The sequence below is a fragment of the Gymnogyps californianus genome, chromosome 2 (assembly GCF_018139145.2).
Source record: "Gymnogyps californianus isolate 813 chromosome 2, ASM1813914v2, whole genome shotgun sequence".
NCBI lineage: Eukaryota > Metazoa > Chordata > Aves > Accipitriformes > Cathartidae > Gymnogyps > Gymnogyps californianus.
The window spans coordinates 91,848,377-91,866,467 of NC_059472.1; the positions used below are offsets into that span (position 1 = coordinate 91,848,377).

The 18,091-nt window shown below is 40.1% G+C and overlaps 1 protein-coding gene across 1 annotated transcript in view; it reads left to right on the forward strand.

The window, feature by feature from the left end:
- The window catches only part of GMDS (GDP-mannose 4,6-dehydratase), a 433,748-nt gene that overhangs the window by 71,340 nt on the left and 344,317 nt on the right, over positions 1-18,091 (forward strand). Inside the window, exons 2-4 of the mRNA XM_050891480.1 lie at positions 1,378-1,422; positions 5,102-5,189; positions 9,768-9,877. Of these exons, the coding sequence (XP_050747437.1) occupies positions 1,378-1,422; positions 5,102-5,189; positions 9,768-9,877 (243 nt within the window). The remainder of the gene's footprint in view (positions 1-1,377; positions 1,423-5,101; positions 5,190-9,767; positions 9,878-18,091) is intronic.

Genomic DNA, 18,091 nt, shown 5'->3' on the forward strand with positions numbered 1-18,091 from the left:
TCACTCATTTTTTCTAATGCTGCAGTTTTAAACATACAGCAACATGCCCCTTGTACGCTGCACTATGCCATTTTGCATAGACTCATGCATGATTTTGCCATCAATGCAGTAAGAAGTCCCCACTGGCAGTCCTGCTGCTCTAGGGCCTCCTAGTGCATCTCAAATTTCTTACTTCAATATGTTATTCTCCTTAGGCTATGAGACAAGGAAAGTTCATTTAATCTGAGGTGAGAGAGGTTTTTCTCTGGAGAAACATGCTTTTAAAAAGAGGACCAAAGAGATGTCTGTTTAGTTTTGCACTTAAATGTCTCTGGCCATGATCACGGCAGAGCAGATCCACATAATAGAGTTTAAGCATGTAAGCATAGGTGGCATCTCATGCTTTTATGATCTTTCCGTAGCAAATCAGTTGACTCTGGTGGAATACTCTCGCATATTAAAGGAACAACCAGTTCAAAAAGTCAGTGAAAAGACACAGACTCTTTGGGCATGGGTAATATTGACTGAGCTGGTTAGTGAGCACTCTTCTGGAGGGATAAACTTTGCTGCGTTTGTGATGGTGTGTACACATTTATAAGGATAATATGACTTATTGTATTTGGTAATCCTGGCAATAGTGATGCCAGGAAAATCATCTAATTTCAGGAAAACTTGCACTAGCATGTGTTCTGAAGTATTTGCTTTTCGGGAGTTTAATGATTTAAGTTTGACAATAATTTAAAAAGAAGGAAAAAAAAAAGAAAAAAAAAGAAAAAACCCCTAAACCAAAACAGCCCAAACTCTCAACCCTCAATGATTTATAAAATGTGAAAATGGCTTGTATTCTGTAGTATAAATATAGGGTGTGCTAGGGGTGTTTTTGAAAACTCAATTGGTCAGGCAGGCAGAATTATTGCTGCCTTCAGAAGGCTGGTGTAAGGAGCACATGTGTAAGGGAGACGCGAGCGTGATACTGCTACAGAGGCACATCGGTTTGCAGAGTGTGCCAAGCTTGCACCAATTTTTCTAGAATGTTTTTCCTTCCCTATCTCCAAAATAGTTCAAATTCAATAACTGTGGTTACGATATTTTGGAAAGACGTCCCCAGGCACTTTATAATGGAACTTGGGAAGAGATTCAAGAGACGGGAGTTCTCAACCAGCATTTGTAAGCAAGTTATCTTAAAATATACTGCTTCTTAATCTAAAATTAACCAAAACCCGTCTATAGTATTTTTAGGTCAGTGTATAAATCTGGAGAAATGAAAGTATATGCTTGTTACCTGGTCAACTCACTGCAAATTTTTTTTTCTTCCCCTTTTTGAGACCTTAACCAGTTCAAATCTCCCAGGCCCATTCACTGTGTTTCTAACATTTTCCTATATCTTACTCTTCCCAGGATGGATCGTACTTGGCAGAGTTCCTGCTGGAAAAAGGCTACGAGGTGAGTGACTCGGTGACCTGCTGCGGGCTGATGGAGTCGTTTGGATGCTGCAGCTCCAGCTTCCTCTGCTTCTGTCCTTCTCTGTGTATGTTTTCCACTCCAGCCCTAGATAACAAATCAAAACTCTGGAGAGGAATGTGCAACATTGCCTGTAATCATGCCAGCTTATTGTACTATTTATCATCTAATGTCCACTGGTGGATTCCCTCTTCTCCTCAGGGTATAGCGGCTTTGCATGTTTCCCGCCAACTCAGATAAGCAGTGACCTGTGTAAGCCAAAACTGTAAGGAATTAGGGAATAATTTATGATGCAATGTACCACATAAAGGAATAAGAATCTCTTGTTTGTTCTCTTTCCCTCTCTCTCTCTCTCTCCACACTAAAGGCCCTTTTATTTTGGCAGTTATACTTCAGCAATGAAAACCTTGCATTTTGCTTTCTCTGTTTAAAAAGCAAAAAAACCCACCCCAAACCCCAAAATATACCTTGGTAGTGTTACTTTCCACCCGTTCTCTTGGATTAATTATATTCTTGCTTAGGACATGATTTTCATTTACCTTTTCCTTAAAATAAAGGGAGTCTGACTCCTTACTTATTGCTGCATAATTTTCCCTGGCAAAATTGTCTTTTTTGTGGCCCAGCAAAGCAACAATCACATTATTATGGTATGATTTGATGGTTTTGAACTGTTACGGGCATATATGTGAGAATGTTTGCCTTCTCAGTCATGAAAGATGCTTCCAAAATGTATGATAATGGAAGGAAAGGGGTGGTCAAATTAATCTCCCCACAATGTAGTATTTTCTGGGTTTTTAGTAAAAGCTAATGCTCGTTCTAATATTGGATTTTATTACTTCTGTTGTAATACTGCTTCATACTTAGTGAGAAGTCTCTTCTCAGCCAGTTTGTGCTTTCCATGCTTTTGCAAGTGGTTAATCTTGCCTTGCTTATTCCATCCTTTCTCCTGCTGTGTTGATTGATCTGCTTATTGATGTTGGTTTTTTAGTGTTGTAAATTGATTATTTTTACTATTTCTCCATTCGGTTTGGGGAAAAGAGATACCATTGTGGTTGCTTCTGCCACTTTAAAGGCAAAAGCACGTGCTCTCTCCTAGTCCACAATGAAATTGGGAACTGCTAACTGCAACTAAAATGAAATATAACCCTTTCCACAATAGAAAGGTTACAATAATTGGGTAGAGGGTTTTTTCTTCTGTTCCTCAACCCTCCATCTATTTGTTGGAATTTTTTCGTCTGTTCTCAGTTAGAGACCTCTGTTCCTCAATAACTGAACACAAGAGTACACGTGATAACTGATTGCGTCCCTAACTAAGATGGTTCATTTGACTTTTTAAAAATTTCAATCTATTTAAAGATCAAGCCCTAATGACAAAAATCCACTGATCTTACATTCTTAACTAGATTAACCAGTTTGCACACATTTTGGCTTGTCACAAAGTTTTTATTTCACCTGTCCCATGCAGACAAAGGTACCTTTCATCAGTTTTTTTACAGTAATATTGCTGTCATGGATTAAGCATTTGGCAGGTTTTCTTTCTCTTGTATGTGCATACCAGAAAAAGGAGTGGGAGGAAAAAAAAGAAAAGAAAAAAAAGCTGGGTTTGCATGTTTTCTTGTTATCGCTGAATGCAACAGGCTCTCTGGATTTGTTTGTTTGCTGAAACTTTTTGAAGTCCTAGGGTGATTACATTTAGCACATCTCATCGGTCAAATGTTGGTATCACAGTCATTCAGCTGACACAAAGCTCTTGCAAGCACAATCTTTCATCAAGCTTTGAGCTGGCAAGATTTGACTTATTGGTCAATCGTTCGTGTGGACTTTAATTTCAGCATGACTTCATTCAGAGATAGATAATTGAGAGCTCAAGAAGTCTCTCATCAGGACTTTAAGCCAAAATATTTAATTTTTCTAGAAGAGTTGTAGAGCACTTCAGTTAGATTCCTTTAGAAAAATTTGCTTTAAAACTGCAGTCTGATTTTTACTCAGCAAAACAGATGTTCATTTGAGTACTCAAAATATTTCCAGCATCTTTTGCAGATGTGAAATTACTATGGAAGTGGCTTTTTTTGAAAGCATTTCTCTGTAAACCTTATGTCCCTGTAAATTATCCACACATTCTATAAATAATTATTTTGATAGGGCTTTTAACTACATCATTTTGAAAATTTATCTTCATAAATTCATTACTTGATGGAAATTTCTTTTGGGGGGCCATGTTTCTCAGTTCTGCATTGATCCTCAAAATGCAAGTATTGTACTCAGTTGTGGAAAGTTTAGCATTTGAATTGTAGAACAAGGTACGTTGTGAGCCTGTTGTGTGGCTGGGCACACGAGATTTTATGCAAGGAAATTGGGGTCATAAATTTGACTTGCAAGTTGTAAAGATGAAGCTATTCAGTTATTATTAGAGATCTTGCCACCAAAATGTCATTCTTAAAGCAGCAAACTGGTCTCACTGTGTGGTTGTGCATACCTTTTTACTCAGTGAAGTTTCAGACTTAAGACGGAATAAAAGTGTTTTCTCTGTCAATAACCATAGCTTGTGTTATGTGTAAAACAAAAATCCCCAAACAAAACCAAGCCAAACCCCCAAACACTGCCTGTTCCTGCTAGTATATTCTTGCAGGTACAAGTTAACATGAAGTGAGAGTGTGAAGTGATGGCTCAACCCAACGAAGTGTAGGTTGCATCAAAGCGTAAGGGATCGCTTTCAGAAATAAAGGGCAGGGAGAAGTGGAGGACAGTCAGATGCTGAAGCTTGATTTCACTTGTGCAAGCACAACTTCTGCAGCTGGTAACCTAAGCTAACGTGAATTTTGGCAGCAGGCATGGGGCTATCTTACATAAGGAGGAAACAGGATTAGTGTTTGAACAATTTCTCTAATGTATTAGACACAAACGGGCTTTTCTTTAATGTTAGTCAGAACCAGTGGGTTTTTTTCACTGACTTATTTATCGTGGCTGGTTAAAGGAAATTCTCAGCCTGCGTTTCAGCCTTAGGCTTGCCTGTGTGTCTCGTAACCCACCGGAGGACACTGACTCATGAGGTCCACAAAACAGCACTGAGAGTTCTGGCTGTTCTTCCAACACCCCAGAAAGTGAATAACAGCTGTTTTCTAAAATATATTTGGGCCTTGCAGCTGCTGCCCCTTCTTTCCCCTTGTCTTTTTCTTCCCTTCTCTCCTCTCTGCCCCCTCTCTCCTTTCCCTAGCCCCATCTCCTGCTGCTGTTTTTTCCATGCCCATCATCTCTGGCTCCAGAAAGACTTCTATGCAACCAGGGAAAAGTGGTTATCTTGGGATTCACATATTGCTTCTCCAACTCCAGTAACGTTGGCAAGTCTCACTCGGAGATGGTGCTCTAGGGCAATTCAGTGCGTTTTCTGTACTGTGTGTGATGCTTGGGCTGCTAGTGGTGTCAACAAGGGAGAAGATGAAACCACTCAAGGGTACTAAAATAAATATGACAGCATCAGAACTCATCTCCAAGTATTTTGTTACGATTTGGATAATTGTCTGCCCTTACGAATAGAGACAAGCTCTGATTACCTGATATAAGGGTTAGGCCCATGTATATGAAAAGAGCGATGATGATGATGAATGCTTTCCTCTTAATGTTTACCACTTTCCTTTTGTATTTTTCCTTGTTCAATCCCTAGGTGCATGGCATCGTTCGTCGGTCTAGTTCTTTTAATACAGGACGGATTGAACATCTCTATAAGAACCCACAGGCTCACATTGAAGGAAGTAAGACTTTGTTTTTATATTTAAGGCTTTTTTTTTTTAGTCTGTGGTGTGTGTTTGGTGGAGAAAGGTCCCCGGGAGCAGGAAAGGAATCCCAGTTTCCTCTACCTAAATGTTATTAACGAGCAGTTATTTTTAAGCTCTGCTTGACTTAGGATTGGTTATTTAAAACAAAAAACAAACAAACAAAAAACCTTGATAGCTAAGCTTCCCTTTTTCTGCTTGTGTTAGCTAGCTACTCTATCTCAGAAAGAAAACTGACAATTTTTCTCTGATGAAAATGTGACACAAAGTATAGATATTCTTGTTTGTGTGAGTTACCAAGAGGGGAAAATACGAGAGGGGCCCAGGAAGGCACTTTCTGTTGTGTAGAAATGCTGACACAGTTCACACATAGCTAGGCAGTAGCAATTCGAAAATGGCTGGGCCTGCAAAAAGCTATGTGAGGTTGAAAACACTGAGATATCAGAATAGTAAAATGATTTTTTTTGAGGCAGTTATCTTAAGCACTCCACTTCTGTTTCCTCATGAGCTTTTTAGTGCCTGATGGAGGTGAAGGTTTGGGGACAACCTGTATGACAGCATGAATAAGACATGATCAATTCTTACTGATGACAGGAAGAATGAATCTTTGGACCTTCTGAATTTCTGCACCTGAGGAAATGATTACCTGTTTTTCCTGAAGGAAAAGCATTGCTCTTGGAATTTTGCTGACAATTCACTGTATTCTCTGTTACTGATGATAATTTGGAAAGCTGAAATTATTACCTTTAGTGTACACTTTGCAAAAATTGTTTGAGTATTTTATCTTAAAGAAGGTTAACTTGTCACTTAATGAGAAGAAGCTCAAATATTGGATGTCTCCAGTTCAGCAGAAGGATTGAGCATTTTAACAGGCATATAGTTCTCTACACTATGCATATTTTGTAGAGTTGTGCAGGCTGACACTGTCCTAAATAGTCTGATTTAAGGTATTGTTGCCACTAAATATCTCCATGCCATAAATAAATCTCATGTCTTTTGAAGTCTGCTTCCCGCCATGGTTAAACAGAGCCTAATTTTATCAAATTGTAATATATAATGCAACTTTTAGATTTCACTTGATCTTTGCTTGTAATTTTTAAAAAACATTTAATTTCTGACATGACTTCAGTGGTATTTGCTGTGAATAGTTGCTACTTACTGTACATTGCTTCTTAAAATATCTGATTGAGAGAGGGGTAAAATTTAATAAAATGTCTTAATGAAGAATACTGAAACCTGTGCTTCCGTCCAGGACAATGTAAGAACTGTGTTTCCCATGACTTACATTCGTGGCTCACAAGGTAAAATGAAGCAAAAGAAATCAAACAGGAACCTATGCATTGTGAGGACCATCTTGTGAATACGAAAAGTGATTTGAGAAGACAATGTAGATAGTGATGAATATGTATATGAACATTTAAGGAAAGGGATGGAAGAAAGGAAAAAGAAAGCAGACCTTAAATGTTTTTCCCCACTTCTTATCTCATTTTCCTTTAACTGAGGAATGCAGCCATATGAATGGGAGGAGGAGGAGGAATTGGACTTGGAATCTCAGGAAAGGCTGCTCCATGGAAACTGTTTGGAAACAATGGGTTTCCAGGCAGTACTGGAGGAAGCAAAGAAGCAATAGTGGTTGATGTGAGCAAACCCTAATTTTGTCTTTGCCCTATGTGTTCTTCCCATGAGGAATTGATTACACATTGCAAGATGATGATCTTTATAGACAGTGAACTTCTTTATACAAAAAAAAGTAGGGAGAACAAGAAGGAAAACAAGGTGTTTCCTGAAGCGAAGCCCTCCAGCTATTGCTTGCTAAGGAGATTTTTAAATTGGATAATATTACTAAAACCCAAAAGTTTTGACATTTGATCTGTGTTTATAAATCTTTGCACCAAATAAACCTCATTTCTAGTAAGTCTTTCCACTTAGCCTATTACTCTTGAAAGACCTCTTTTTCCTGGGTCAGAAAATGAACAAAGCCTCATGCCCTATTCCCTTCAAAAAAGCCATTTGGACAAGAAGCTTTGAAGACTTGATGGTAGACCAAGACGGGCATTCCCCTTTGAGAGTTTTAAGTTTAAGGTAATCGTGGGAGGGTATCTCTGATCCTCGGCTCAGCCCAGCTGGCAGCCCACCTTCCCCTGGGAAACTCTGAGACTGCTCTCTGGCCTGGGGATGGTGGCAGAACTGGATGTCTTTGGTGTAGGAAGAGGGAGCCTGGCTGTGGCACCTCTTTCCGGCTCAGCTGCTGCTTAGGCTGGAGAGGAACCAGTTGCGCTTTCAGACCCTAAGGCTCCTACAGACCTGCTGCGGCTCCCTGGGCCTCCTCTTGTAGCAGTGTCCTCTGCTCCATCCTCTCTGAAAGGCTGGCTCAGCTGGCAGGGGGATTTTGTTTAACTCCCAGCCAAGGTAAGCAGAGGAAGAAGAGGGATCCCTGTTGCCTAGAGGAAGCTTTCTTTTCTGGTGCAGAAAGGATAGTGCATTGGGGTTCTTCCCTGCTCCCACCAGCCCACAGAGTTGTCCTGAAAAAGGTGGTAACTGCCATCACAGAAATTGGTTAGGTGGTGCTTGCTCTTGGTCACTATTTAGTGTTGCAAGAAAAATGCAGCAATTGTTAAGGTGGTCTGGACACCAACAGTTTTGAGGATTGCAGGTTAACACCAATATCCAAATAGTTTTATCCTATAACCATTTTGGATCTTTTGCATGCTGTGGCCCATAAGCAGAACTGCTTTCATGTGCTGAATGTCATTTGGGAAGCAGGACGATTGCATTCCATACAAGTGGAAACATGGTGTTGTTCCAGCACAGCCTGTATAGAACTGGTGGCAGGAATGAAGGCAGCTCACACCATGGATAATTGATGTGTATGCACAAAAAGGGTCATAAGCTGCTTGCCAGCCCTCATATTTAATCACAGTTATCTCTTTCTTTAAAAAAACAACAAAAAAAAGTTGCATTACCATTCCCTTACCTGTTAGCCACAGCTTCAACTGGGTCTTGAAGTCTCTTCAGAACTGTCCTTTTCAAGTAATGTGGATGTAAAAGCAGACTTCAAGAATATACTGTGACCTGCTGGGCTGTATCACTTTATGAACCTGAAGAGCCTCAAGTACCTGTTAAATAGGAATGTGCAAAGCTGAACACCTGAGAACTGCATGATCTATTACTTCCCTGCTGCCTTAAAGTGTTAAAAAAAAAAAAAAACCAAACACCAAACCAAACCATAAAAAAAACCCAAACCAGCTTAAATGAAAACAAAATTCACATATCTCTACAGCATTTTAAAAAAATGTACTGTAGATTCATATGGTAGTCTCTTGTAATAAACCTTGTATTTCTTGGTTTCAGGATTGGAAAAAAAAAAAAAATCAAGTTGACTATATCTGTAGATGATACAGCCCCAAAAAAGTGGTGACCATTGTCAAATGGGAAGACTGCTGAACTGTACAGAAATAGGAATTTCTTCTTTTTCCTGGAGATAGGGCAATGTAAACATAAATTTATTAATGTCAAAAACATCAAATGAAAATCTATATAAATATGGCAAGTAAATGTAAAAAGCTAATTCATCAATAGTTATAACAAGATTTTTCTTTTTGTTGAATAGATATGTGGATAGTAGTGTGGTAGTGTGATTTTTTTTTTTTATTTTTTTTTTTTAATAAGGAAAATGAGACCTGTTTAATCAGAATGAATTTAATTTCTGGAATAATTTCCTGACAGGTCGGGGTCTGAAACCACGGACAAGTTGATAAGCATTGCAATCTGCTCTTTTAATTTTGACAGGAGCTGGTCTCATGCTCTTACCTACTTTTTCACACACAAATTAGAAAGTAACTCAGTCGGGAAAGGACAGATAACAGCTGTGTGACTGACATATCTAACCACATTTGAGATTTTGTTGTGTAATATCATGAAGCATGTTTCATTGACAGTTACAATGTTCTCTGAAATTCCTTTCCAGGGTGTATCTATATTTTTTAAATGGAAAAACAATAATAATAAATGCAGTGGGTTGTACTGTAATGTTACCAAAATGTTCATCTTGTAGGCAGCTGAAGCATTTTTGTTGTGTTGTGAAATTATTCACAGTGAGGAACTTAAACATGTGCAACATTTTGGGAAGGAGAAGAAAGCTATCGATGTATGCTTAAGGAGTTATTAAAAACCTTTGTGAGTGAAAGATTGGAAGCCTAAACTAAATAATGCTTTTTTATTTTGTGGCTGAAATTCTGTATATGACATTGATTTGATTTAAACAGCCTGGGTTAATGAAGTGTAAACTATTAAACAAATTATGTAAATGTTGCTAGGTAAATCAGATTATTGAAAAGAGAATCTGAAATGGTATTCATTACTCCTGCAGGGAAATATATTTTGTGCTTAAAGCAGGGGGGAAAAAAAAAAGCAAAACCTTGTTCAGCCGGTGATCTCTTAACTATTTCTAATAAATGTTTACTTGGATTTTAAACCTGGAATAGGATTTGGACCAAGAGTGCCATATTATTGTTCTGGGACTAAAGTGTATTAACTCTGTGTTCTTAAACTCTGAAGACATGAAGCTGCACTATGGTGATCTCACGGACAGCACCTGCCTGGTGAAGATCATTAATGAAGTCAAACCCACTGAGATATACAACCTGGGAGCTCAGAGCCATGTCAAGGTGAGTACCTTCTAGCACCGGGAATTGTGAATGTGCGTTGGTGGTGGTATACTGCTTTGATTATTTTGGACTGCAGCGTTTATAGCTGTTTTAACTGCTAACTTTGACAGGTAAATGCTGCCTTAAGTCAAGACAGTTGTGTTTGCTGCAGTGCTGAATTACTGCATGAGTCTTGCTACTGAATATATATTAAGATGTCAGAATAAGTAAGGTTAAATTGTCATTATCAACAAAATCCACAGGTTTCAAAAGCTGATTTTTCTGCCATGTGAAACAACTTTTGCTGTAGAGTTTGCTGCTGATCAGTCCTAGTGGAGAAGTTATTGCAGCGTTGTTAGGCCAAACAGCACTTAGAACCACATTATTCTGTTTGCATTAATATCAATACGTGTATCTGAGTGTGTCACTTCTAGAAAGGCTTTGCCTATACCAGTTTTCATGCAGGTGGTATTCTTCAAAAGATTGACCTACAAATAGAGAAAACAGCTTTGCTACTACTTGCAGTATTATAACATTTCTGGGTTTTTGGTTGGAAAAATCAAGTTATAGAAACTGACACAGAAAGGACTTGTCGAAAATTAGTAACTTGACCCTGGTAAGTACTGCTGCATCATAAGGAAATAAAATGAATAGTAGAGAGGATAACTTTAATTTGTATTTTACATATGTTAAGCTACATTGCTGTATCATGGAGAAGCTCAGTTTACTAACAGGTAACCTCTATTTACTTGCAAAAACCTCATTCATACTTCACTTCATGATTACAAACGGAAATTGATGGCCAGGTAGCAAATTGTCATTAAAATAAATTGTGTGACAGTCACATGTCCTGTCCTTGTTGTGTGCAATGTGAAAGTATCCTTAAGTGGTAATATTCCCTGGCCTCTCTTGAGGTGAGAACCGAAGGAGCCTTTAAGCCTCATGAAAATCAGTTTGGCTTTAGTTTTGTAGGTCAGCCTTCCTACAAAAAGCAATGTGTTGTTCCTATCACTCTGTAAGCCTTGAAACCCAGCAAGAGGAAATAATTTTGAAAGACTGCAGTTATTGACAAGACAAACAGCAGAATATAGAGTTGAAATGAGAATAATTTTGCTTTTAAATTGCTTGCATTATTGAATTATCCAGTTTGCCCTGTGCTAAACATGAGTCTGGTTGGGTTTATTAGCTCAGGTACAACAATATAAGAACAAGGCTACCTGAGTCCAAGGGCAGCTTTGGTCCAGAAGGCAATTTAGCTGCTGCTTTGCAGAGTGAGGCCTGAGCCAGCAAACCTTGCTGGGTATTTGCAGTCCACAGCTAGGTGTTTCAGCATTTGTTTTCTTGAACTAGTGCATTGGATAACAATCTCCATGGAAATTACTTGTGTCCCTTAGGTGGTGTTAGCATGGTACTAACGTTCTAGTCCTAAACTGTCTCCATGTGGCTGCTGCAGCTGCCAACAGCTCAAATCACAGCACTGGGAAGGCATGAAGGGGGGTGGTGGTGGTGATGCTGCTATAAGTTCTTGCATGACACTGCCATGGGCTCTGGGAAAGTTTATTCTTCAAGTATATCACCACATAAATATTTTGAGCCAATGCAGATCTGGCACCAAGTCTTGGCTTTTGGAGATCTAATGTGCCTTGGACAATGAGGAGACATCAAAATGGCTCTCTTAGAAGCTAGCCTGAGTGCAGCAGGCCAATACTTAGGCAATGTTAGAAGTTCTACTGGAAGTCTAGATGGACTTCTTCAGGGTGTGCTTATGATGCTTCCTAGCATCTCCAGTAATACTTCTGTTGTCGCAATTGAGGAGAGAACCTAGGCACCCGAAGTCTGTTGACTGGGATGGTTGGGGGACTTGACTGTAGTATCAATAGGACTTAAAAGCAGTCCAACAGTGCTTACCATTTTAAAACAACTCCCAGTGTTAGAAGAGGGAGTAGAACTTGGCCACGTGTTAGGGGCGAATGTCTTCACCAGAGACCTGAACAACTCTTACCATTAAACTTTGGTTGTGTAAACTTACTGTTTTTGCCTGCATGCATCATGTTTGGGGAAGGAGGGAAAAGCACTTCTAATCTTAGCTTGCTTCACATTCTGGTGACTTTGAACCAGTGACGTCTTCAGTATTTTTTGGTGGTGTTTATGTTGGCTTGTGTTTATGCAGAATAAAGTTTTCTATCACTCTCACTTCCAGTTAGTTTGTGAGCCATGCTGAAATGAAGGAAAATAAAATAATAGGAAGTTGGTCTGGTTTCCTGTAGGAAACCAATGAAGATGAAATTGGTTCTTGGAATGAACCCACAGTAGTCTGGGAAATACTGTCAGAGAAGACGTTTTTCTGAATCATAAATAGTGAGGACTATGACTCATAAAGTAGGTCACTGAGAGGCTGATCTGATCTTGTACAGGGGAGAAAGTGAAAGACTGAAACTTGCTCCTTATTAAAAACAGTAAACTTAACAGAATGATATCATCAGTAGGAACAAATTATCCAGTGTGCATTCCTGTCTGTTTTGGTGAGAAATGGGGATTAGCTCTCAGCACTGTAGCTTCTCCATTGGATGTTCAGAAAACAGTAGCACATTCACTTCGTGTTACTAAGTAAACAGTTTAGCCTCATTTTCTCTATCCAGTCTTTATATGTCCTGCTACTTTGGCTTTTGGTGCTTTGGGAATCCAGTGTGTTGACCATGTTTTGTATTCATTTAATTAGGTTCCATGGGAGTGATTGTTTACAGTATATTAATTCTAAATAATAATCTATTATTGTGTATAGGTAGCATGCAGATGGGTTAATCTAAATTCTGTTATCCATAACTCTATGGATGCTCATATCCCTCTGTCTGTTGAATGTCTTGAAAATCAATTATCCAAATGCTAGGTTGGCTGAAATTATATAAATGTGTCTTCTTGCACAGTGTTTCCGTAGATGCACATACATAGATAGATATGAACTTGTAACTATTTTTTCCTGAAGGACAGTGGTCTCATCAGTATTTGACTGTGCTGTAACATTTTTTGGTTTGAGTTGTATTGAACTGGTGAAGCTGGTAAATTTTTTTTACAAATTTCTGAAGCAAAAAGTCAGTGTCACCTTAGTAAAAGATCTCTTGCTTTCAGCACTTGAAACTTGTTGCACTGAGCAGTTAAACGTAGGACTGAAGAAATGGCTCCGGTTTTATGGCTATTGCTATCCTAGTAGTCATGTATTAAATAGCTTAGTCCAATTTGGCTGTAGTACAGATAGCCACAATTGCTCAGTTTACTTCTTTAAATTGTATTGGGTAGTAGAAGATTATTTTGCCTACTTACTGTTGGCATTTGTTGCCAGAAATTTTATAGTGAATGTGTTTTATGAGATATGAAAATAATGGGTTTACTTTTCTGTGATAGCTGTTCTTACATGTGCAACATGGATGTATTATTGAAGAGTAAAAACTTACTTGCATGTAAGTACATCTAAAAAAGTCAGTAAATGCTCAGTTTGGTTTTTTTCACCTTGCAAGAAGCATACAGGGTTTTTTTGTTCTTTAGTTTAGGGGATATTAAGATTCTATTTAGTTTTTAGTCCTTGCAGACATACGGGTGCTTGGAGTCATGCAGGAATTAATTTTAAGAAGCAAACCCTACCACTGTTAGCTGAAAGGTGAAATGTAAAGATCAAGGGGCTTTTGGCATATAACCCCTCACTTGTGTAAGGATCTCTTTACACGTGTCTATTGAATTCAGCTTTATCTCTAGCTCCTCCATTTTTCCTTCTATATTTTCATGCTCTCCAAAGAGAAGGCCCTCAGTCCTGCGAGGCCTTTAGTCTCCTCTTTCCCCATGCTGGCAAAATTAAAGGACTTCCTCATTTCTGATTATTTTGTGATTTTATCTGCATCAAATACTGACCCCTAACTGCTGTGAACCAAACATGTTATGAACTACTAATTGATTTCAACCCCATGCCTGTTAATGTGACTATGTCTGTTTTCATGCTGCATGGAGGGTAAAGTGGCAGAAGGGACGATGAAGAAACAAAAGAAATAGCAACAAGGTCTTTAGAGCCCGTAGAGGAAAATTCCAGCTTATGTAAAAACCTGTGCTCACCTGTGTCTCTGCATCCTGAAGTTATAGCTTGCATGCTGGGCGGTGGGAAAGTGAGATTACTGCAGGGAAGGGAAACTTGAAGTACACAAGCAAAAGTTTACATCATATAATTTTACAGAATCACAGAGTGCTTGAAGGTTGGAAGGGACCTCTGGAGACAGTCTAGTCCAACCCCCTTACTGAAAGCAGAGTCAGCTAGAGCAGGTTGCAAAGGACCTTGTCCAGTCAAGTTTTGAGTAGGATGGAGACTCCACAACCTCCCTGAGCAACCTGTTCCCTCACCTGTGCAGTTCCATCACCCTCACAGTAAAAAAACAACACCCACCACCACAAACTTTTTCATATTTTTAAATGGCATTTCCTGTGTTTCAGTTTGTGACCATTGCCTCGCCTCCTGTCACTGGATACCACTGAGAAGAGTCTGTCTCAGTCATCTTTACTCTTCCCACCACCCATCAGGTATTTTTATACACATCAGTCAGATCCCCCTCTGAGCCTTCTTCAGGCTAAACAAACCCAGCTCTCTCAGCCTCTCCTCATATGACAGATGCTCCAATCCTTCAGCCCTTTGTGGCCCTTTGCGGTCCATTATGTCTGTACTGGGAGCCCAGAATTCACAGTGGTCTCACCACTCAGCACTGCAGAGGCAAAAGATCACTTCCCTTGACCTTCTGGTGACACTTATCCTAATGCAGCTGAAGATGCTGTTGGCCTTCTTTGCTGGCTCATGGTCAACTTGGTGTCCAGCAGGACCCTCAGGGCCTTTTCTGCCAAGCTCCTTCCCAGCTGGTCGGCCCCCAGCATGTACTGGTGCATGGGGTCATTCATTTGGAGTTGCAGGACTTTGCACTTCCGTTTGTTGAACTTCCTGAAAATCCCTTCTGCCCGTTTCTCCAGCCTGTCGAGGTCCCTCTGGAGGACAGTGTACCCATCTGGCATTATCAACCACTCCTCCCAATTTTGTATCATCTGCAGACTTGCAGAGGATGCACTCTGTCCCATTGTCAAGGTCATTGTGTACCCCTGGGGTACGCAATTAGTGACTGGACTCCAGCTGGACTTTGTACCACTGATCACAACACTCTGAGCGCAGCAGTTCAGCCAGTTTTCAATCCACCTCACCGTCCACTCATCTAGCCTACTCTTCCTTCATTCACCAACCCAGTCATCTCATCATAGAAGTCTATCAGGTTGGTCAGGCATGATTTCACCTTCATAAATCTATGCCTGACTTCTCCCAGTCACCTTCTTGTCCTGCAAACATTTGGAGATGGTTTCCCAGATTAGTTGCCCCATCACCTTCCCAGGGGTCAAGGTGAGGCTGACCAGCCTGTAGTTCCCTGGATCCTCCTTCTTGAAGACAGCAGTGACATCTCCTTTCTTCTAGTTGTCAGGAAACTTCCCTGATTGCCATGACCTTTCTGGAGTGGCTTCGCAATGGCGTCAGCCAACTCCTTCAGCACTCGTGGATGCATCCCACCAGGTCTCATGGTGTGTGTCTGGTTTGTGTAAATGTTCCCCTGATCATGTTCTGCCACGGGTGAGTTTTCATTGCTTCAGACTTTCTCATGGGCCTCAGGGACCTGTGATTTCTTAATGTCAGCCTTACTAGTGAAGACAGAGGTGAAGAGGATGTGGGATACCTGAGCCTTTTCAGTGTCCTTTGTCACCAGGTTGCCTGCCCTGTTCAGCAGCAGGCCCACATTTTCACTGATCGTCTTTTTGCTGCTGATAGACCTGTAGAAGCTCTTCTTGCTGCCCTTCATGTCCCTCACCACATTCAAATCCAGATGGGTTTTGGTTTTTCTACCTCTATACCTGCCTACTTGAACGGTCTATTTGTATTCCTCCTGGGTTGCCTGTCCGTGCTTCCACCTCTTACACATTTCCTTCTTATGCTTGGGTCAGGAGCTCCTTATTCATCATGCAGGCCTCCTGCCACCTTTACTTGATTTCGTACTTGTCAGGATAGACCATTCTTAAGCTTGGAGGAGGAGATCTTTGAAAATCAGCCAGCTCTTGTGGACTTCTCTCCTCTCCAGGGCTGTATCCCATGGTACTCTACCAAGCAGATTCCTGAACAGGCAAAAGTCTGCTCTCTTGAAGTCTAGGATTGTGATCCTGCTTTTTTGTCTTGCTCCCTTCTCTCAGGATCCTGAACTCCACCATCTCATGATCACTGCAGCTAAGGCTGCCTTGACCAGTTCTTCCTTGACTGTAAGAATCGGACGTTCATAGCATTTCCCCTTGTAAGCTGTTCAATCACCCGTGTCAGGAGCTTATCAATGCACTCCAGAAACCTCCTGGATTGCATGTGCCCTGCTGTGTTGTCCCTACAGCAGATGGAAGGATGGTGAAAGTCCGTCATGAGGACCAGCATCTATGAATGTGTGTTTTCTTCCTGTTATCTGAAGAAAGCCTTATCACTACTAAGTCATGTTGTAAAGCCTGTTTGCATTCCTGGACTCCTCCTGATCTGAGGACCATGAACCCTATGGGAAACAGGTTGTCTTTTTCATTTCCCACCATAGTCTTTTATGGGATGCTTCTTCCTGCAGTTAGTTGTAACTCTGGTTATGAACAATTGCTGGGGGAGATGTGCAACTTCATGGTGAGGAAGAAAGTGTTTGGCACATGGCATAGAAGCTGGCATCCTTCTGTTTAGGACACAAATGAATCAAATAATTAAAAATATCTATTGCTGACTTTCTCCTGCAGGTTTTATCAGTGATGTTATAGGTGCAGTCCCCTTTCCTCATCCCCTTTCTATCCATGCAGTTAGTATAGCTGAAAATCGTCTATGAGAAAGTCTGTGTAAGAGAGGATGGTGTCACTCTGAGGCAGTCTCATATGAAAGGAGGTACTTCCACTGCATGTATCCAGTGAGTACTTAGCTGTGAGGAAAGTCAAGGCACAAGCTTAAATAACTTAGCCCAGAACTAAGTCAGAACTGAGAACTGAAGTCTCCTGATTGTTGAGTTCTGGGATTCTTTCAAGGTCTGTCCTCATGCCATTCAATAGCCAGGTTGGGGAACGTGCCCTCCTTACAGAACAGCTCTCTGTTAGGATCCTTGTTTTGAAAACCCATCAGTTTGGTTTGGCTTAGCTTTAACCATCTCAGTAACGCTGAAGTAAAATAGCTTCTAGTGATTGCTGCCATTGCCTATTTGGTAGATTCGTTCTGAAAATAGATCTTTTGCATTGGAGATGTGTTTTGGTATTGTAGTCCATGTCTTAAACAGGAATGTTCCCCGGTAGTTTGTAGGGTTGGTTTTTTTATCACACATAAATACCAATCAGTAATCTTAATGATGCTACTTATGTGCTTATCTGCTAACTGTGTACTTACCCAGTTTGGTTCCAGCCCTGCAATGCTTCCTCATGGTGAAAGTTGGTTTCTTTAATTTAATACAATCTTGCTTATATGAAACTGTAGGCTAAATGATTCAGGGAATTAATTGTAAAGCTTTTCCACTATTGCGTTAGTAACAAGGCTTAGAAATGCACATTACAGCTTGCATAATAAATGTTTTATGTACTGTACCTCATGGTTCTTATTGTTCAGTATGCATTGTTGTGCTGTTATATTATTGCATAGGTTTTAAGCTTGTTATGAATGTCGAAGAAGCTCACAGCTTCTGAGAAAATTAATGTATTTTTTTGTGTGTTTTATAAAACAAGCAGTTTGGCTGTTCAGTGTAACAAGATCTAGTCTAGTTAATTGTAAAGAATATTAGCAGCACTGTTGTAGAGGTGTAATAAGACTTATTCATAGGCAAAAATAAGCCTAACAGACCTTAATTTTATGGAGTTAGAGAATTTTATAGTTATGCTTTATAGAATATTTTATTGTCTCAAGATGATATCAAATTACTTCTAATTTAGCATGTATGGCAGTTCATTTTATTAGCCAAAAAGTGAGTTTCCAAACCTGATTTGTGCTCTAATAAGACTATAAATATAGAACCTACTGCCCCAGGGTACCTCTGATTAGCGTAGGATCCCTGCATGGGCCTGTGGTACCATGTTCTGTGGCGTGCTTGGGTACCTGTCCATCTCCTGTCATTTGTTTAGAGGTGGTGGCAGCTCGTAACACCAGCCTCGTGAACACAACCTTACTAGAAAATTGTTATGCAA